This window comes from Astyanax mexicanus, chromosome 21 (genome assembly GCF_023375975.1).
Source record: "Astyanax mexicanus isolate ESR-SI-001 chromosome 21, AstMex3_surface, whole genome shotgun sequence".
NCBI classification, from domain to species: domain Eukaryota; kingdom Metazoa; phylum Chordata; class Actinopteri; order Characiformes; family Acestrorhamphidae; genus Astyanax; species Astyanax mexicanus.
Window position 1 is genome coordinate 1,442,816 of NC_064428.1, and position 22,757 is coordinate 1,465,572.

At 38.8% G+C, this 22,757-nt stretch overlaps 2 protein-coding genes across 8 annotated transcripts in view; both read left to right on the forward strand.

Moving 5' to 3' along the window:
• LOC125785702 (centromere-associated protein E-like) overlaps positions 1 to 22,757 on the forward strand; it is a 169,506-nt gene that overhangs the window by 68,570 nt on the left and 78,179 nt on the right. For 2 of the 7 annotated variants that reach the window (XM_049469761.1, XM_049469762.1), the window contains 2 exons: positions 8,084 to 8,183; positions 9,257 to 10,215. The exons of 2 other annotated variants lie outside the window; for them this stretch is intronic. In XM_049469761.1, the coding sequence (XP_049325718.1) occupies positions 8,084 to 8,183; positions 9,257 to 9,324 (168 nt within the window). In that variant the 3' untranslated portion in view covers positions 9,325 to 10,215. Of the gene's footprint in view, positions 1 to 8,083; positions 8,184 to 9,256; positions 10,216 to 13,143; positions 13,712 to 22,757 lie in introns of those variants that run through there. 3 more of the 7 variants (XR_007428032.1, XR_007428035.1, XR_007428034.1) reach the window with 2 other exon arrangements.
• Positions 14,744 to 22,757, forward strand: part of LOC125785715 (phytanoyl-CoA hydroxylase-interacting protein-like) — a 40,427-nt gene continuing 32,413 nt past the window's right edge. Inside the window, exon 1 of the mRNA XM_049469783.1 lies at positions 14,744 to 15,056. Coding sequence (XP_049325740.1) covers positions 14,957 to 15,056 — 100 coding nt within the window. The 5' untranslated portion in view covers positions 14,744 to 14,956. The remainder of the gene's footprint in view (positions 15,057 to 22,757) is intronic.

The window sequence follows — 22,757 nt, forward strand, 5'->3', positions numbered from 1 at the left end:
CCTTAGCAACCACCCCGGATACCATAGCAACACCTTAGCAACCGCCTAGCAACCACCTAGCAACACCTTAGCAACCACCCTGGATACCATAGCAACACCTTAGCAACTGCCTAGCAACACCCTAGCAACCACCTAGCAACACCTTAGCAACCATCCCGGATACCATAGCAACACCTTAGCAACCGCCTAGCAATACCTTAGCAACCACCTAGCAACCACCTAGCAACATCTTAGCAACCACCCCGGATACCATAGCAACACCTTAGCAACCACCTAGCAACACCTTAGCAACCACCTAGCAACACCTTAGCAGATACCAGCCAGCGCTGCAATCACACTCGCAGTTTCTGTAGGAACTGCAATCTAGTTTGAAATGATTTCTCTTGTAGCACCTTTTGGACAAATATGATTCGGCAGTGTCTGTCTTGAAGTCCTCGGAGAATAAGTCTCAGCATAGCCTAAAAGAGTTGCAGCGAGAAAACCTGGCACTGTTGCCAGGTCAGAACACTGACCCGCCTAAGACTGTGGCTGACCTACTTCAAGACAAGCAGTGCCTCTTGCTTCAGTTGCAGCAGGCGCAAAAACAAATGGAGGTAATGATTCTAGAAACTTGCAATACTTGGAGTTAGAATGACCTTTTTTTTCCTCTTTGGGGGAAATCTCTAATTTATTTGATGCAAACTTTATCAATATTAAGTATTAAATGAGCAGTTATAAAAAATAAAAATGATAGGAGATGAGATTGATTGGCTGTGTGTAGATTTTGACCCATATTTGGCAAGTTGCTCCAGCATTGCGTGAGGTCAGAATGCTGCAGTTCTTTATTCAGCCTCTTGATGGTAATGTGGACCTTCACACATGGCTGCAGAACCCCTTTAAAACCAGTGTTGTCATCCATGCTCTGTGTGCAGTATGAATGTTGCCACTTGTGTCAAACAAATTGGTCAAACTTACTTGTCAATGGGGGAAGCAAAGTAAAAACAATTTAACACTACTGACTGGGTACCCCTGTCAAGAGTACAGCACATAGCTCAGTACAGTGACTGTCTGAACACAGCAAAACTAGCAAAGTTAACTTAAGTTCTGTTCTGTACAGAAACTCGCAGTATCTAATGATGTATCAACAGGTTTGCTTGGAAAGATTAATGTGGCACCCAGACCCACCCTCTGTTAATATCTGGGATTGGCCAATAAGGCTAAAAGGCTACCAGTATTCAGGATTGTCTAAAAAAACACTGATCACATAAGACAGTACTGTATTTTTACTCTCAGTACTTTAGTAGTACATTTTAGAATATTACTTTTAAGTACAAAAATGTTTTAATACTTTAGTACTTCTACTTAAATGTGATGCTTAAAGAACACTTTAACTTCTACTCACAACTTTTTTTATGATAGAGCGCTTGTACTTTTACTCTTTTAGTCTGGGTCTCTAGTATTTTTTTATACACATCCTGGTTTCACACAGTCAATTACATTACATTTAAAAAGGTCTCACTATGTAGGTATATCATAATGGAGCACTACACTGACCAAGCATGCTCTTAACCAATCAGCTGTCATTCTGCTATTTATTTGCCCTCGCCGCCCTTCTTAGTACTAAATGTTTTAACGTACAAGTTCAAGTGAGGTTTGTACAGCATGACTGTGTATCTGCAGAGCTTTTCCTTGTCTTTGTTCATTGTGTTTACTTTTTTGCCTTATGTATTTGTATTGACTACATGTATCTACTGTCCAGGGAATGTGTTCTACTAGATTGTAAGGCATTGCTGAAGGGAACTGATTGCATTCAGCTACACAAGCATTAGTGAGTTCAGGATGTTGGGTCATCAGAACTTCATCTAAACACCAACTGAGGATGGAGCACCATTATTTCAGTTCCACTGCTCCACCTCTCAATGCTATAGGGTTATTCTATTCTATTCTCCTGTGTCCTATACCTGGCATTAGTTATGGTGCCAATACTCAGCAATAGGTAAAACTTAAAGTAAATGAATGCATTTGTTAAAAAAGGTCCACAAAAATTGGACATACGGCACAATCATGTATTCATATTTTAGTTGCATCATGAAATTTATTTTCTTTCTGTATTAACAGGTTTGCTGATGCATTTCCTATTCATTTTGAAGCCTTGTTTCAGCATTTCTCAGTTCGTTTAATGCACTGCGAGTGAGAAAGAGTAAACTCTTAAGTAAAAAAAAAAGGGTTTTAAGGCATATCTAGTAGTGGAAAAAATGGTAGGAGGAGAAAAAGAGACACAAAAACAGGAAAATGCGTTTAAATGCTTCCCTTCCCACAGGGGTCCAGTTAAATTAGCTCTGAATGTTTTATGAGACCCAGCGTTTCAGCTCACACTGCTACTGCCAGGATAGGGAAATTGTCTTTAGGGCACAGACTAGAGGTTAGATCACACTGGGGGATGTGGTTATTGGTCAGTCTAGTGACATGAATGCAGACCAGACAAATGATATATAAATCACAGTGAAAATCACTGTAATGCTAATACAGCGTGATATTCTGTTGACTGTCATTCAGGCATGATGCTGAATGCTGCAGAAGACTTTTGTCATGGTGTGGGGTTCAGTTTAGTGCAATGTCAGATCAGCTTTGGTCTTTATTTCAGGCATTTAACAGCCGATGTTTAATGTTGGGCTTATAAGAAATTGATAAGTTATTGTTATAATTAGTAACAGTGTAATTAATTCTTGCAGTTATTCCAGGGCTTTACAAACTACTGCTGGTATCTTGTCAGTGAGGCTTGTCTAATAGCCTTGCTCATAAAGCTGCTAGACTAGGGTTAGCTTTTAGCATAGCACAGATACTTGTTCAAATCCTGTGCTTTCACTTTTTGTGCGCACAGCTTTCAACTTTCTTTCCCAGCTTCAGAACTGGCTTCACACTATGGCTGCACAATATTGGAAAAATTGGTACCACTTTAAAATAAGACTACCTTTATAAAGCGTTTATAAATGGTTTACAATTAGTTTATTAACGGTTACTAATTAGGTTGTAAATGCCTTAAAAATCATTAATAATCAGTTATAACACATACGTAGAAAGGGCAACAATATAGATGGCTGTGGGTTCACTATTTGGCAAACAACATTGTTGCCCTTTCTACGTTTGTGTTATTAATAACTGATTATTAATGATTTTTAAGGCATTTACAAATCATGAAATAATGCACATTATGTATCAAATTTAGCACTTATATTATAAAATACTGCTGAACCTGAAACTGCTGTAATGGGTTCACAGTAAAACAGTACAGGCATAGTATTGCCCAGCATTAGTGTGATGTATTAGCTGTTGGATCATCATGTTCTAGGGTTTAATTGTGTTAAATATTAAATACACATTGACATGCCAAAGTGTTGCAAGCTTGGAAAGGCCCACACCTGCAATCTGGGGGGAATCCACACTGTCCATCATGAGCACTTCATTCCCCTTATGCTGACCAATGACCTGCGGAAGCACGGGAGCAGAGGGGCAAGATAAACGTGTGCTCAGAATAGACTGAAGGGGAGGGGGCTGGAGAGGGGCAGCAGCCACTGTCGTCATGCAAGAACTATTCCAATTTTCCACTTTTCTTCATTCATGTGCCCTCAGAGAAAGAAGGTTGGAAAAAAGTGAGAAAAACACAAAGAAAAGACGAGTGACAAAGTTAAATGTAGCGAAAGCAGCAGTGCACATTTTTGTGTATGTTTACTTTAATTCAGTATATGCTTTAAACCTACATCTACCACAAAAGTGCAGTTATAGCACTCATCAGATTATACAGATATCCCACCCAGCAAAGCCTCATTTCAGGGAGTCATTCTGCCAAACATACAACTCCCCAAACCCCACATCAAGAAACCACTGCTAAATACAGCTTTGGAAAAAATAAGAGACCACTTAAAAATGATACATTTCTTTGATTTTACCAAATTGAAAACCTCTGGAATATAATCAAGAGGAAGATGGATGATCACAAGCCATCAAACCAAGCTGAACTGCTTGAATTTTATTTCAAAATCAGTGTGTAAGACTTGTGGAGTACAACATGCCAAGATGCATTAATACTGTGATTAAAAACAAGGGTTATTTCACCAAATGTTAATTTCTGAAATCTTAAAACTTTATGAATGTGAACTAGTTTTCTTTGCATTATTTGAGGTCTGAAAGCTCTGCATCTTTTTTGTTATTTCAGCCATTTCTCATTTTCTGCAAATAAATGCTCTGAATGACAATATTTTTACTTGGAATTTGGGAGAAATACTGTACATAGTTTATAGAATAAAACAACAATGTTGATTTTACTTAAATATATACCTATAAATAGCAAAATCAATTCAGAAAGTGCTCTCTTAATTTTTTTCCAGAGCTGTATATACACATATAATTAACAGTCTTTCCTCTGCATATATAATGTTTTCTGATGTTGCTAAAAGATATAAAAGCTTACGGTGTAATTGTGTTATAACTGTAAATAGGAAGGTCCACAGGGAGTTTTAGCCTCATAAAGCAGCACAGCTAGCAATTATGAACTATGAATGGAGTATAGAGAGATGCAGATCATGTAGCGGATGAGGACAGGATGTAGTAAAGCTCTTTATTCTACTTACTAAACTGCAGTATGAAACCAAAACTAACCAAAGGTATAGAACCAAAGATATACAATGTTCTGCTTTTCTGAATGTTGTATATGATCTGCTGGCATCAGAGAGCCACTATCAACATGCGTGAGTATGTTCTCCAGATCACGGGAGAAGTGAGATATCTGATTATTGGAAATGAAGTATCACAAATAAGACGAATAGGAATAACACAGAGTCATACTCTAGTGATCGAGTCACTACTCAACAAGCGTAAGTCAGAAAAGCAAAGTAAAACAAGACAGTTGCCTCTTCATTCACCATCATTGCAGTCAGCCCTACAGAGCTGTGGAGCAGGGTTCAGTGTTGGAGCTATTATTGATGGCAGCCTGGATCATCTCTGTGCATGGTGAAGAGAAACGCAGTGACAGGCTTTGGGAGGGCCTGATGAATAATTCATTGTGTGTATTACTCACTTGGCTCCATCAGAGTGGGCAGACTGTGCAGCGTCTGAGCACCAGTGATGAAGTGACCTGCACTGAAGAGTTTGGACCATCACTCAAGCCTGCATATGTACCGCTGAGGTAGATTCCCTGGTGGAAGCTTCGTCCCTCTATAATTGGTAGAAAACACCAGCTAGATAGTCACAACTGAGTCACGATTCACATGTAGAACAAATCTCCCTGTTTCAGTGCCAGTGGCTGATTTTGACTGATATTACACACAATGGTAGAACTCGTGACATGAGAAGTGTTGTAAAAAGAGTTCACACAGTTAAGTTGGCCCATATTGTTTGCTAAGAAGTAATACTATATAATCAGTTATAAAACACACTGTTTCTTGCTCTGTCTTGCTTAGAGTCAGAGTAGCCGGAACAAAAGCCTCTTCAAACCTTATGCTTACACTTGGCACCCATGGGCTCCTCTAAGCTGTCTAACCTGTCTAAAGATTTAAAAACAAATGTAATTGATGCCCACAAGGCAGGGGACGGCTATAAAAAAGATAGCCGAGTGTTCTTAGCAAAGAATTTTAGGAAGAAATAGAAGTTCAGTGCAATTATGGACAATAGGATAAAATCAGGGATACCAAGAAACCCTGAAAAATGCATTTTAGTGGGGGGTAATGATCGTGACTGCGTGCATCTGGCTAGAATTGCCCATGGGAGCAAACAAGCAACACTGGCAGACATCATCTCACAGGGTCAGTACAGCAATTTTTAGAAAAAAAAATGCCCAAACACTACTGGTAAACTACTGGTGATCAAGACAAAAAAATAGAGAGAGCCAGAGTAGAGGTGCACAAGAGTGGAGGTGCACTGTTCTACTGTGCAGCACTACTTGCTACTTGTAACATAATCCTTAAGGAAGTATCTTAAAAAATGAAGGCCTAAATGTAAACTATGCTACTGAACATCTAGAGAAACCAGGTGTGATTCAAAAACAAGCGCTTTAAACTAACAAAGTAAACATTTAAGTAAGTATAAGTAAGTATATAACTCTCAATCAGCAAAGGTATAGTTAGAGAAAAGAGCACCTCGTCACCTGTGAAGCATGGGGGCGGGTCTACACGCCATGGGTTGTTATTCCACCCATAAAATTGGCAGTTTTCACATGTGGAAGAAACAATGGATTCCACAGAACACCAGCAAGTCCTGGATGCAAATGTAATTAAAAGGCTGAAGCTGAAAATAGCATGGCTTCTATAACAGGCTCCTAATTATTATGCAAAACAAGCATGCAGGGAATACCTCAGAACTACAGGCCTTCTGCAAAGAAGAATGGGTGCAGGTGCATGCATTAATAGACGTTTATCAGATATAAGAAGTGTTTGAAAGCTGTGATTTCTGTCAGTGGTTGTTTACTAAGTATTGACTGTGTAAGGTGTCCAAATATCTGCACAGAATATTGTGTTTAAATGTGTTTTTTTTTTTTTAGCAAAAGAGGCTGTTTACTGCTTCCCCGTTTTAAAGAAGAATAAATCTTTACATACACCCGTGTGCTTAAGAAGATGTTTTTCACTGAATGGAAAACTCATCTGTGTGGCAGAGAATGCAAATAAGGGAAATGTAAAAAAAAAAAAAAACATTTCCGAGAAGAGCTGAAAAGAAAAGTAAGATGTTGAGACACGGATATAGACTGGAGGTTTTCATTAACCCAGAGCTGCTTTCTCTGATACGTCGTTTGTGGTATGATTCACTCTCTGCCTTTGATATTTTTTTTTTAGTTAGGCTGATTTCCTGTTCTCGGTTTTGTTTTCTGTGGTTGAGTATAGTCACATTAACACACTTAAGAAGGTAAGCAAAAATATACAATAACTTAAAAAACAAATAACAAAATATATGCACATACTTTAATGAATAAAAGCATACACTATTAAAGTATAAGTCCACAAGTTTTGTTTTGTAAAATTTTTGTTCATTAAGAAATGCTGTCAGTTACATCCAACAAACCTGCCAGACCACTGTGGCATTAGAATGATTATATTAGACATTACAGGGATTGTGCCAGAACACTGATACTATTAACTTTTGTGGGAAATCTTACGAAGAAACCTTGTTTTACCTTGAATATATTGACAAGTATCTCACAATCATGATTACTTATCTTGGTATCTAAAATTACATAATCATCTGTGAAACCCTGTATTTTGTATGCATTAACCAATACTTACACCATATTGACCATTACTCACAGTATATCTTACACACATTTATATAGAAAACTAACCATTAACCACCATGTATTCTTCAGGTATATAGTGAAACATTGTTTTTAACAAGCATGTGACTAAACACAGGCCTTAGTCTGACAAACTAAACCACATGATACATAAACGTATAGACCCATTGTATGGCGGACGAATCACGCGCCACTGACACCTCACTGAAACCCATTGTGTGATTGCATGTTTTTCTCACTAACCGCTACAAATTATCAGATAGTGCATTCTGCATGACCTAACTTAATACAAAGGAGGCTTCTGGGCAAACAATACGGTCTTTCTCTCTCCGTGCACGTAAAGTCCTTCACCTGTCAAATTAAGGAGGGCATGCGCACAGGGAGTGCAACACTGTCTAATTACTGAACAATGCCGGACTGTCTGGCTGCGCACACTCAAGGCCAAAGACTAGCGAATCTTGAGCGCTAACACGTAACATCATGCCTGCTGACATGGAATGATTTTAGAAACGCCTCATCGGCAGATATCACGTCATTTTTGGTATATACATGGAGTCAGATCATTAGGGGGGTCAGAACTCTTACTTAGACGGCTGTAACACTGTCTTATATGTATTGGTTCTCCTGAATATTCAGTTTGTAATAAATACTTGGTTTGCTTTCAGCTTCACTCCATCTGTCTTGACTCCTCTATTCAACGAACACGTAGGGGAGTTGTAGCCCCGGACGAGAGGTGGGGGTAGCCCACCTCACATTTTCTTTTCTACAACACACTTAACTTAATAGAACCAGTTGCACAGTATGTGTGTGTGTGTGTGTGTGTTTTAGATTGATCTGCAGACGTTCGTCACACTGACGGATCCAGACCTAAAAGAACTGGGAATCACCACATTTGGAGCACGCAGGAAGATGCTGCTGGCTATCTCAGGTGTGTGTGTGTGTGTGAGTGTGTGTGTTGCTGTATGACGCAACCTGAAAACCTATATATACTTCTGAAAAAAAATGTAGATAACTTTCTCTTTAAAATATATGGATTCAGGATTTTTTTCTAACCAGTACAGTTTTTAGTGTAGTTTTACATATTTATTGATTTATCAAAACTGATCAGTAACAACAAAATTTGGTTCAAATGTTTCCTAAAGAATGGGACTTTAATTTTACAGTTTTGCTGTTTGCTTTGTTTTGTCCAGAGGTGGAAAAAGTACTGAAAAAATGTTTTTAAGTAAAAATAACTTTACTTTGCTAAAATTTTACTCAAGTAAAAGTAAAAATACCCATCTTTAAATCTACTCAAGGAAAAGTAAAAAAGTACTAAATTTAAAATGTACTTTGATTAAAAGTTACATAGTTACTTTTAATTATTTGATGTAAAAAAGTACAACAAATCATAAATGAAATCTTTTTAATTAACTATTATTCCAAATAATAATTTGGATCTTTTAGGCAGTATTTGTTCAGACCACCACATAAAACATTTTCAAGAACAAGTGGCATAGGTTTCTATGATCTATTTTTTTCTTTACTGTTAAAAAAAAGGTCAAATGGGTGACTCAAAACTGTATTTTTATAGTTTTACAGTTCATTATTATTTTTTTACGTGCCATTGCTATGCTTAAACTACTATTTACATGTATTTTTTTTACATTCAAGCAGATTGTTTAATGTTTTTGAATAAAAATTATCATTAAAAACATGAAATCATACAAAAAAAATGTTTTTTAAATTCCTTTTTAGTTTTAGTTTATTTTTTTTCTCCCAGTATTTAATTATTTAGTCAGTAATGGGGAGTTTTCCAACATAGCGAAGTAAATTACTTGTCATAATGTACTTGAGTAAAAGTAAAATTACCTATTGTAAAAACTACTATAAAAACTACAAATTACTCATACAATCTACTCAGTTAGAGTAATGTGAGTAAATGTAATCCATTACTTTTCACCTCTGGTTTTGTCTGATATCAAATTTAACTACTTCTTTTTTTGTGCTTTTGTTTCTGTTTAGAACTTAATAAAAGCAGGTGGAAGCTCTTGGAGCCAGCAAACATCCCCTCTTCCTTTCTGGATGTCTAAATGTTTCTAAAATCATGAAGATTTGATGCAGTATTAACAGGAAGTCTGTGCAGTTGTAGCAGGAAAAAGCAGAACAGACATATTATCTTTGGTACTCTCGCCGTTTCCGGGCAGGTATCTGTTTAAAGCACTTTAAAGAAGCTTTACCTGTGGTTCTATCTGACTTTGTTCTGTGTGTATGTTGTGTGTATGTTTTCCTAACCAGTAAGGTTTAGCACTTACTAAGCTTCAGTGTTAAGGCAGAGTTCATGTCTTAGTCACAGCCATGTTCTTCAGTCCTCTGCAGACGCGCTCAGTATTGTAAGGCTGCACTTATTCAATTATTGTATTACTTTACAAGCTTTTTTACGTTTTAATGGGTCTATTTTGTGTTTACCTTTAAAATATTGCGAGTTTACATTTTCAGTACCAATTATTTTACATTGGATATGTGTTGTATTTTGGTTTGCTTGTTTGTTTTAGCACCCCATCTTTAGAATTACCATACTTGTCCACTGGGGGCAGTAGAGAGAACAATTTCATAATTAAATTGCCTTAAGTAATTGTTGCCCTCTGCCACAAATTAACTTTTACTATTCTAAACTAATGTAATACCAAATAGAGTCTATAGAGTTTACAAGGAATATTATTCCAATGGCTTTTATAGAACATGTATATTCTTTCTGTGGATGAACTGTGTTGTCCTTGAACTGAGTTTGTTTACAGTGTTCGACTTGAGCAGTATCTCAAACTCTGACTGTGTTCAGCTGTGTTACTGTGTTGGTCTGTTGCCAGACAGTTGTTGTGGAGGTCTTTTTTCGTCTTTTAAGAATCCACACCAAAGAAAAAGCTGAAAGGAGCCCCTCTTCTAATAATCTAAAAAAGGGAACCTTTTTTTTTTTTTTTTTTTTTGCCTTTAAGATTAGTGTCCCTATAATGACAGAAAACAGCCGCTCCACTGTGATTGTTACAGCGATCATATCTCTATGTTGTGGTACAGAGCTGTATTCTCTTCCTCTCACAGGGAAAAAAGAAGCAATAATGCATAAAAATAATGTGTTAAAATAAATAAATGGAAAAGCAAAAAAAACACAAATCTCAATGTGTATATCCATTGTCTAAACCAGAAGTCTGGTATTCACTTAAGTTCATTAATAATATGTAAAACTGATTTTCATGATGAATTCACAGAATTCAATGTTGTGCAGCTGAATAGTTAAAATAAGGGTTGAAAAAACAAGAAACAGAAGAGTGAGGATCAGCATGTTTAGAGCTTAGGGACCTGAACTGAAGGAGTTCATGCAATGTGGTGGTTATAGAGTGAATAAAGCTCCAGGCCTTGGCAAAGAATGAAAATCAATTAAAATAAATTTTATTTATATAGTACATTTTAAAACTGATGTTGTCACAAAGCAGCTTTACAGAAATGTGATAGCAGGACAGAGAATCAGCCAAAACATTAAACATACAACACAAAACCACCAGTTAGCAACAGAGGCAAGAACAACTCTCTCAGAGCTGGGGGAGGACTACTATAGTTACTTTTACCACATGTACTACCTAGTACTACCACATGTACTATCACATGTACTTTCAAGGCTAATATACAAGGGGGGATCCATCTTCCTCTGGTCAGACAATGTATAAACGATTGTTATAAAGTCAGTATACACCAGCACAGGTCTAATATATTTAGATGAATATCTACACCAGCAGTGGCAGCAGTTAGAAAAAAGCCTAGAGTTTATATAAAGCTGGTCTGAGGCAGGTGGAATAAATGGGCAGTGAGCAGCTTATCTGTGGTGGGATGACTTGCCAAAATTCAGTCTGGCTGGACAGAGGGTGGAACGTCCATTGGTTATCAGATTGGACAGGTAGGCAGTCAGTAACTTGAAGGAAGTCAAAAAGATGGAATTAGTTTTTACTGGATTTAAGAGGAAGAGACAATAAAATTCAGCATTTTCAGAGTGTGGCTAACGACTCCGGGAGATATTAATATTAACAGCCTAACTAAAGGAAGAGCACCAGAAGGTAACATAGACACGGAGGCACCCCCAGTGAAAGTCAACGTACATTTAAGAAACACTGCATGTTTATATTTTTTTCATTTACCGTACTGTTGGGGTTGTATAAAACTCGTGCATTTAGTCAAAAAGGTGTGAACAAGCTCACACAGTCTGACAAAAGCACATCCACATTTAATGCAAGAGATACCACACGCATATTCACAGTTTAATTGTGTTCTCTGGAGAAATGAGGGGGCTGCATCCAATATCTCTAGGATGAGTTGGAGAACAATCAATCCCTCTTATAGCGAGGTTAATTCACCGTCCTGTGCGGTGGGCAGTAAAAAGAACTAAATGTCATTTGTGCTGTACTGGTCACCTCCAGCAGGAGGCAGCACTCGCCGTCTATCAGGTAGGCCTATTCAATCTGATTTACCCCACCACATTGGTATTATAATACAATCATTCTTCTTTCTTTTCTCTTTCTTTCTCTCCTTACTTTCTCTCTTACTCTCCCCTCTTTCTTTTTCTGCAACTCTCTGTCCTATCTGTTGTTCTCCCTTTCTCTCCTGCATTTTTTCCTTTCTCGCTACCCTATAGCATCTTTTTTTTCTTTCTTCTCTCTGTCTCCTTCTCTTTCTTCCTTTGCCACACTCTTCTTTTTATCCTTTTTTCTCTCACTGCTTTATCTCCCCTTTCTGTCTTTTTCCTCCCTAATTTGTCTCACACTTTCTCTTAATTCCTTTTCTCCCCCTGCATTTCCCTTTTTTCTTCATTTATTTCTCTTTCGATCTTTCTCCCATCTTTCTTTCTCCCTTTTTTCTTATTCTCTATTTCTTTCCACATTTGTTTCTCTCTCTCTATTTTCGTTTTATTTTTTTGTTTCTCTTTCTTTCCTTCTCCTACTTATTTGTCTTCTCTCTCCCTTTCTTTCACTGACTCAGTCTCTACATTCTTCTTTGTTTTTCTTTTCCTCACTCTCTTTATTTCTGTCTATCTTTCTTAAGTGTCTTTAAAAAAATCTAAAGATAAGGGATATTGACATTTAGATTTGTTAAAGTGTCTTTCTGTGAAAATAATTACAATTAAATAATACAAAATAAATAGACAATAAATAGATAAATTATTATTATTATAAAATTTAACATAAGGTTATTCAGGTTACATAAAAGGAATATGCTACTACAGAACATATGCACATGTCTCTAGTTAGTAGATGAATAGTTAAGAAATATATTTTTTAACAAAAATCAGCTGCTATTAAATTATTAAAAGCTATTAATTTCTACAAATTGCTGTGTATTTTTCTTTTTTTTTTTTAAAAAATATGGACCTTTTTATTCTCCTGGTAGGATTACTCGAAACACCCCTAGTCTCTCTCTTACTTTCTCTCTGTCTTTCTCTCTATATCTCCTACTCTATCTCTCTTGTTGCCTCTGGCGCGTGCGTGCTCGCGCGCGCTCTGCTGAATGTGCGCGCATTCACAGAGTTTCAGTCTCGTGCTGCTCGGCGCTGTGGAGGCGCGAGCCCCGTTTGGTACCAAATAAGGACATGAGCACCAGACACGATGACGTCAGTAAGAACGGATAAGGAGAAATGGAGGGAGCGCGAGGAGGAGGGGCAAAAAATGAGATTGAACTGGAGAGAAAAAGCCAGTTACATAACAGAGAGCATAAGAGAGAAAGAGAGCATGAAAGAGAGAGAGAAGGGAAAAGGAGAGAATAAGAGTGAGAAAGCTGGTTTGTGTGAGGTGGAGGTGTATTGGTTCTGGATTAACACTGTTCTAATGACCATGTGTTTGTTCGTTTGTTTGTTTGTGTTTATTGTCTCATAGTAAACACCAATAATGAGGCTGGAGGATTCCCCTCTCCCTGGGAATGATTCCCAGTGGAACAGACAGAGTGACACGTAAGGAGTGAGATAGTCAGCATAAGAAGTGAGAGATACTCAATAAGATTGTGAAGTGGGAGTGACGAAGAGTAAGGCTGGAGAGTGAGCGTCAAAAGAGTGTGAAGAGGAGAGAGAAAGTGAGATCAAAAGGGAGAGAATAGAGTAAGAAACAAAGTATGAGAGGTGATGGACAGAATAAGTGAGAGAAGAGAGCAGAGTACGAGACTGAAAGGGGGGGAGGTTCCTGATTGGAGCAAGAGAAACAGAAAAAATCTAAAGGAAAAGATTGAATGTCAAAAAATGAAGAGAAAGGAAAACAATGAGACTATGTAAGAGGAGACAACAGTTCTGAGGAGAGATAGAAAGAAATAGTGAGCAGGGAGGGATAGTCAGAGTAGAGGAAAGAGACAACATGTGAAAAGAGAAAGTGAGATGGGGGTTATGAAGGGAGAGAGACAACAGAAAGAGTAAGAAGAGTGAGAGACTGGACTAAAGGTGTGAGAGGAATGTGAATTGACAAGAGGCAGAAAGCTTGAATAGAAAAGGCTTGACTACTTGAGTAGAAAAAAATAAAGAAGAAGGAAACAAAAAGATGAAGTGAGAGGTGAAGAGTGTCAAAGATTGAAGAGGAGAAAAGCAAGTGAGACTGAAAGAAATAGAGGAATAAAGTAAAAAGGAAAGACATTAATAGTGAGAAACAAAAACAAAATGAGAAAATGTGGGAGGGGTGAAAGAGTGACAGGAGTGAGAGGGGTAAGTGAATGACAGGAGTGAGGGGGTAAAAGAATGAAAAGAGGGATGGGGTAAGAGAATGACAGGAGTGAGAGGGGTTGTAGAATGTTTTGGAGATATTAAATAGACAGTGAGAGGAGTGAGAATGTTGCAGAGAGAAAAGAGTGAGAAAATGTGGGAGGGAGAGAGCGTGATTGGAGTAAGTGAAGTGAGAGAATGTAGGAGAGAGAGAGCGACTGGAGTAAGATGAGTGAGAGAACGTGAGAGAGAGTGAAAGGCAAACGTGTGAGAGAATGCGGGAGGGGTGAGAAAGAGTGAGATAATGTGGAAGGGGAAGAAAGAGTGAAAGGCAAAGGAGTGAGAAAATGTGGGAGGGGTGAGAGAATGTGGGAGAGAGAGAGAGAGAGAGTGTGTAATTGGATTAAGTGAAGTGTGAGAATGTGGAAGAGAGATAGCGACTGGAGTAAGATGAGTGAGAGAACGTGGGAGGGGAGAGAAAGTGAAAGGCAAACGTGTGAGAGAATGCGGGAGGGGTGAGAAAAAGTGAGATAATGTGAAAGGGGAAGAAAGAGTGAAAGGCAAAGGAGTGAGAAAATGTGGGAGGGGTGAGGGAATGTGGGTGGGATGAGAGTGACTGCTGTAAGAGGAGTGAGAGAACGTGGGAGAGAGAGTGACAGGAGTAAAAGGAGTGAGAAAATGTGGGAGGGGTGAGAAAGAGTGAAAGGAGTGAGAGTGGGTTTGGAAGGGTTGAGAGTAAATAAATAAACTTGATTATTTTTAAATGTTATTAAATATTATTAAATGTTATATCTAATGCGCTGTTGGTCACTAATCTACTGACCGTTGGGGGCGGGGCTGCGGATGACGAGTCACTGACGTAGAGAGAGAGAGTGAGAGAGAGAGACTGACCGCCTCCAGAAGGGTGAGGACCGCTCGTGCCTCTCTTTCCTCTCCTGCTCGTGCCAAAAAATAGATAACTCCCCTTTAACCGGATTGCTGTCTGACTGCGCGCGAGCCGGACAGACATGGAGGCTCCGGGTCTCGGCCGCGGCGTCCCGGCGAGCCCGCGCGAGGGCCTCGTGAAGAACGTGAGCCTGGAGTTGCTCCAGCTGTGCGAGAGAGACGGTAAGAGCCAGGGGGGCGGGCTGGCGAGCAAGCGCGCATCCGTCCGTCCGTCCGTTTACCGGCGAAACGCGTCCTTTGGGGTGACGCTGCGTTTTTACGCGTTTTTACGCGTCTGTTGCTTCTAATTCATCTCCGCGCATACCTTTCATCTCGCTTATAGGCTCGTGCGCTCGTGTCATGACATTTCTTGGTCTTTTTCTTTGCATGAGCTCGAGATGAGCATGCCGAGTCATCATCGTCATCTTTATCATCATCCTTAGCATCAGCATCCTCATCATCATCAGGCTTTAGGTTCTGAGGGCTTTTCTTAATCCACAAAACCACCGCCAGACTCCGGTTCAGCACCATATGAACGGTGGCCACCAGCCCTGCCTCCTCTCTGCAAGCTGGAGCTCACACCCTACCTCGAACCCCACCTGCCTGATCCTCCTAATTGCTGCCTTCAGGAGTCCCGGGGTCCCTGATTAAGCTGAGCGAGATGATTTGGTAGATGGATATCCAGCAGGACGGTTAGAGTGACCACTGCTTTCTGTTAATGGTGCTAATGGACTTTACAAGAGATAATTTCAGAACCACGGACAGCATCATCTGAATCTCTGCACCAGATTCAGACCAGCTCTGTCCATGGTTCTGAAACTAAAACTAAAAACCCTTATATAGTAATGTATCTATGATACTAGCTTGTGTGGAGTATTTATCTATATGTATATCTATATATACTGATCAACCAAAACATTAAAACCTGTATATTTATTGCACTGAATATTCAGCAACTGGAAAAATATTTGGCTGAAATTAAAAAGAAAAAAAAAAACGTTTATTTGCGTTGCAATAGAAAAAGCTCTGGGTGAACTAATATTTATGTTTAATGTAAAGGAGTCCAAAATAATTCTGAAATTATTTAATGATTTATTGGGGGCGATGCCCATGTATATCTTATTAAAGGAGGTGTTGAATTTAGCCCAACACGATTGTACTGTCTCTACTAATCAGGATGTTGTAGTGGATTTTTAGTAATCTTTCAAAAATGTAATAATTTATACTGAAGGACTAATTAATAATTTATAATTCATCATATATTCTTTGTAGGTGTGTCCAAACATCTGCTGGATAGTTTAAAAATGGTAAGTGTTAAATTCATGTTTTAAATGGCAATTTAGACAAAAATAGAGTGATTAAAAGCCTAGTCCTGGACTAAACAATATTTTGAATGGAGATTTTCCATTGTAAGGAAAATATAGTCTATGTCCAGGCTTATTTATTCCCTGTCTGCGAAACTGACCATTAGGCTATTTCATTAATTTAATAGTGAAAAAAGTAAATAATAACTAAAACCTGTGCATATTCTGCATTCAGCAATTGGTATTATTCCGCCTACAACCAAATGTCTCATTTTGTTGGATTGTGATTTAGCAAAAAACCAAAAATAAAGTAATCTTAGCCCTATTTTAAAACACCTGCCTAAGCTCTGACCTGTCGATTTCTATCACTCATCTTATTCCTCTCACTGTCTTTTACCATCCTTCCCACATTCTCAATCCTGTCTGCTCCCATGAGCTTGGATGAGGTGTGGCCTGCATGGCCATCAGTCTTTGAGTCTTAGATGCCCATTTTCCCCCTAGATTCCGCTGCCGATTTACCAGTTGTCCTTCCTTGGAGCATTTTTGGCAGGTACATACCAGCTGTGTACCAGCAGCATTTACACTGGTGCTATGGTATGGTAATGCTGAAATATATGCAGTATAAACTATATACATTTCAGCATATCATAATGTAGAAGTCTACTATCATGGTGCAGATATTCAAACCTCTCCTGGTTCCCTGGTTGTAAAACGTTATTATAGCATTATGTTATGATTACTATAGTAATGGACTCTGTATAAAAAGGGTTCTAATGACAGTAATCAGTCAGCACAAACGCCAGCATAATTGCTACTGTAAGGCGGTCAGCAGGCGACCGTAATGTTTATTTTCATCCTCCTTTGGAGGCCGAGAGGCAGACAGTTCATCAGCATTAGCATTATTGCAGTATTTCCCCACTCTGCTCTGGATTCCCCCGACCACATTACAGTGCTTCTCTGATTTAACACACCAGTAAACCTCATGAAGAGCTCGGAAATGAGCTTTCAGCCGGGGACGAGTGAACATGTTCAGAAGAGGAATCCTAAAAACAGACAGACACATAGACAGACAAATGATATTCCCTGTTTACTGTGTTTTAGGATATTTCTGTCTATTTTTGTTTTTAATTAATGTTTTGTTCTGCAATAAGAGATCTGTTGCTTCATTAGTTTCTGTAGATCTGTAGCACCAGAAGGAAGTCTTGTAATCCTGTAGATGTGTTGTAATCATGAACATCTTTTAGATCTTGTAGATATGAAATCATGTAGCCATTGTAGACCTGTTGCTCCTGTAAACCTATACATGTAGACCTGCAGATCTGTAGAGTTTTATCTCCTGTACCTCCTTAAGACCTGTTGCTCCTGTAGCTCCAGTAGGTCTGTAGATCTATACCTTCTTTATATCTGTACACCCTGTACCAGTCCTACTTACTGTTGATCTGTATACCCTGTAACTCCTGTACCTCATGTACATTCTTTACCTCCAGTGGATCTGTACCTCATGTACACTCTTTACCTCCTGTTCAAATCCTGTAGTACAATGGATACCTATAGTCCTGTAACTCCTGTATCTCCTATTGGCATGTAGCTTCTGTAGTCCTGTTGCTCCTGTAGTCCTTTATTCCTTTAGCCCCTGTGGTTCTGTAGACATGTAGCTACTGTAGCTCCGGTAGATCTGTAGACCTATACCTACTGTAGTCCAGTAGCTCCTATAATCCTGTATTCCTGTAGCTCTGATAGTCCTGTAACTTCTATAGATACTGTAGCACCTAGGATGCCTATAGTCCTGTAACTCCTGTATCTCCTATTGTCATGTAGATCATGTAGTCCTGTAGCCCCTGTGGGTCTGTAGACATGTGACTCTAGTAGATCTGTAGACCCTGTACCTCCTGCAGATCTGTACCTCCTGCAGATATGTACCTCATGGTTATTCTTTATCTCCTGTAGTTCCAGTAGCCCTGTAACTTCTATAGATCCTGTAGCATATTGGATACATATAGTCCTGTAACTCCTGTATCTCCTATTGTCATGTAGGTCCTGTAGTCCTGTAGTTCTGTATTTCTAAAGCTCCTGTGGTTCTGTAGACATGTAGCTCATGTTGCTTCAGTAGATATGTAGACCTTGTACTTCTTGTAAATCTGTAGCTCATGTATATTCTTTATCTCCTGCACCTCCAGCACAACCTGTAGCTCCTGTAGACCTCTTTACCTCTTGTAACCTCTATAGATTCTGTAGCACCTGAGATGCCTATAGTCCTGTAATTCTGTATCTCATATTGTAGCTCCTGCGGTTCTATAGACAAGTAGATTTTGCAACTCCTCTCCTGTAGACCCTGGTTCTCCAGTAGATCTATACTTCTATACTTCCTATACTTCTTTTAGATCTGTAGACTCTGTGTCCACTGAGACCTGTAGCTCCTGTACCTCATGTAGATTCTTTACCTCCTGTAACCCCTATTGTTCCTGTAGCACCTGGGATGCCTATACTTCTGTAATTTCTGTATCTCCTATTGTCATGTAGCTCCTGTAGTCCCTGCTACTATTCTGAATCTGTTTTTATATTTCAGTGTTTATGAAAATGTGCCCACACTGGAAAGTGTGACTGACTGCAGAAACGTATCAGTCTGGCATCTTTCAGAGTGTTATTTTTCACCGTTTTGAAGATCCCATCCACACATGTCTATCGGGGTCACTCGTATTTGCTGTATGTGAAATACTCATGGCGTTTGCTGGGGTTTGTTTTGCCAGATTCAGTGTTGCTCATAACAGAACACAAACACACTAGAGTGGTGACCAATAGCACCGCAGACCTGAGGAGAAACAGAACAGATTACAGAACTGTTTACTGTGGGGATTGTACAGTATAGTTAGAGTAAAGCTTTTCAAAGTAGGTTCTGGTATTGGCATTTCTTAACCCCTTAACTTTTGTTCACCTCTGAGTTACTGTTGAGTTACTTAGTTATATTCAGGGGCGTCAGAAGCATCTTTAATATGTATGTATGGGGTGGGCCGTTGGTTATTTTTTTTTAATGAACTAAATGCCTTTTCCTGCATTCAGGTGTATTTCTGATAGTAGTTTAAGGTCTCATTCCGTCATTTTTTTCATTCATTTTAAAATGTCTAGTTGTGGTCCCTAGTATATATGAATTTCATGTGAGCTTTTTTTGTGTGAAAAAAGTGCTCCATTGTATCTGTATAGCCCTGCTTTAGATCACTGAATTACTGTTCTCTGAAGAAAGGCAGGATTTTGGATCTTGCTCATGAATAATCATACATGCAAACATATCGCCTCTGATTGGCTAACAGCACTGCAGCAGAGAACGCCTTCCTGCCTTTTCCCCTCTTAGTCAATTTTACAGCTCTAAAATTCAAAGGACAAAATGTTTTCAGAGATACAGCCTTAGTTGTTAAGATAGCACTGAGTGCTGGGTAAAGTTAACCCTTAAACTTGGCTTAACATCAGACTCTCAGGGTCGCTCGGCTTGATGCCCGCCTTTACCAGTGTTCTGACGAGTTGTGCTAGTGTATATTTAAGAACTCTGTAAAACGTGGAATCCACAGGAGATCCAATTTAAACCTATAGTTACTTACATAAGATAGCTAACATTACCTAGCTGGTGTAAACAGAGCTGTAAGCTCCTCAGCTGATGAGACCGTGTCGGCTTTCCTGCAGCCCGGGTTCAACTCTGTCTGTGAGCCGTCCCGAGCAAAGGGGGCGAGGCCATGAACGATGCTTTTCCTGACCAAGTATTTTCTTTTACTAGCTGCTGCAGACAATGGGGGTTGAAGGCTTCAGAATTTCATATAATATAATACTCTCTTGATATTTTTTTTATAATTATTTAAAGGCACACTGACCTATAAGATGTGAATCAAAGTCACGCTTACTGATTTATGACTAATAAAGCCTCACAACCTCAAGCACTCAAGCCAGTGCTTCACCCGAGAGCATTGCTGCGGTCCAGTCTGACCCTGGAGGCTGAAATCGTGACTGAAGTGCTCGTGGCCGATACTCTCAGTATCATCCAGCTGCTCCTGGGTCTGACCGCTGCCGCTGTCCTTGAGAAAGCCTCTTAATCCCAAAGCGCTGTGGGCAGCTCAAGCCAGGCAGCCCCGTCACCCTGACACGCCTGAGCGCTGAAGTGGAAAACGGAAAAGAGCAAAAACACTCAGTTTCATCCCTCCAAGCCTTAAACGGCATTACTCTCTGCTTTTAATAAAAAAACACCTGTGTCCACTTTGCTACAACAGCGCTGTAATGTTGTAGCAGTGTAATGCTGTAATGCTGTAACTACAGATGGAACTATAACATTTAAATAAGTGTTTTATGGGTGTCCTTCTACTAAAATCCACTTTTCCTTGTTCTTTGTGAATACAATAGGTCTCTTAGTTGTATATGTATGCTGCACCTAAAACTCTTCCTTAACCGTCCGTAAATTGCTTCCATTTATTTAGAGTAAGCATAGATTTCCAATATATTTTTTTAACAGCATGGTTAGCAGTGAAGGTTAGCAGTGCTTAGCGCTAGTAAATGCTGCCTGAAAGCGCTACACTGAGGAACCCTGAGTGTTCAGGTAAACCAGGGCGATATCAGATAGCTGTTTGTCCCCCGTAGTTTGTTTTAACACGGTAAACACGCAGCCTACAGTCCAATATACTTACCTCTGAACAGCAAAAAGCTAGCACTACAGTTAGCAGCTAATGCTAATACTGGGACAACTTATGTTGTAAAAAGCGCTATATAAATAAAATTAAATTGAATACTGCTTAACTAAAACCCCTTTAAAACGCTGCACTTCAGTGGAGTGGCTTTACTGCTCCTTAATAGCTGACTGATAAAATTCATACATAAGGTGCACCAGATTATAAGGCGCACTGTTAATTTTTGGGAAAATTAAAGGGTTTTAAGTGCACCTTATAGTGTGATAAATACGGTACTATGTGTAGCTTGAACTCGATAACAGTATAAGACAGAAATTTTAACCATGAAAGTAACCATGAACTCATAATAATCATAGATCACAGGAAGATAAGTGTCCCATAAAATATAAGTTGTAACAAAAAAAAAAAACAATCAAACAGTTTTTTTCCAAGGTGCCATCCAGAATCACAACTGCATCCTCCTACTGTACCTCCTAATCAGTTCTGCATTTGCATGAAAAAGACTGTGCTGTTGCTCTTTAGAACCGAATCTTGCTAATGCTAATTTCATGCTAATGCTAGCAGAGTGACTCATCAAATTTTTTCTCTCTCTGTTCGTTTAAAGAGCAGTGAGTCTTTATGGTCCTCATGTGAGAGGCTGTTAACAGCAGTATTAATCAGACTACACCAGGGCCCTGTTTTCTCACTGTGTGTTTCCTCATCTCTTTCACACGCCAGTGTTTTGCAGGTTCGCTGCTTTCATGTGTAGCAGCTAATGGGCTGAATAAAGTGAGGAATGAGCCTGGCTGTGGATCTGGCACGTTTTTTGGGGGAAAACAAAGGCACAGTATTTCAAAGGTGCTTTCCAGAGAGTCTGATCTGAGCTATAAACACTGAGCTGAGGGGATCCCCAAAGATGCTGCCAGTTTTTCTGTCTCTTTTTCCTTTACACTGCCTAATAGGGTTTGTGAATACTCTTGCTAATGCTTATGAATGAGCATAGGGACCAGCAAACAAACAAATAAAATGTTGGATAAAGTATCAGACTGCAGTGCTAGTCAGAAGGAAGATAAAGGTTACCAGGAACGATAAATTATTTAAAAATGTATGACTTATATGGGCAACTCTTGGTCATATTTATTGAGCTACACATACAGTAGTAGTGCGTAGTGCATGTGTAATGCTGCAACATGTCAGCATGTACACTCTAAAAAGCAATTCTGATGGCCTTTAGCCAATACTTAAATAAATCCCCTGTTTTATTAAGTTGTAGTGACAAAAATGGAAGTGTTGTTTCAAAACACTTTTCTGACTAATTTAGACTAAATATATTTCATTAAACACTAAAATACAAAAGCCATCTTTAGGCAACTTAATTATCTGTAGAGAGCAACTTAATTTTCTCAAGCTGTGTGTTCAAAAAGTGATCAAAAAGTTGATCATACTGTTAAATAATGACATTGTTGGAATTTATTAAGACAACTTTAGCAAAACTGACATTATAGGGGAAATAGAAAAAGTTGAGTTAATTAGAGAAAGTTGAGATAATAAATCATTTTTGGTAATGGTTATGCTACACTAAAAAACAAAACTTAAAATTATCAGCTGAACAAGAAATAATAAATTGCAAAATAAACTATAGCAAACTATTTACCTCAATTAACTAAAAGTGTGCGTAACTAAATCAATTTTGTTTCCATATATATTTTTAAAATTGTAGTTAACTTTAGTTTAGACTAAGCCAACTACTCTGCACTACTGCACATGCTCAGTTTAACTCTTTAGTTAAATGGGCTCTACTGAGAACTTATGCAGGGGTTTTCACCTGATGTTGGTCACGCTATTTGCATATTGGGCGTGTCCTCCTATGTCTTACTTACCATCAGTGTGTAGTCATTCCCCACAGGCTCCCTTCTCTTAGGATTTCTATATGTATTATA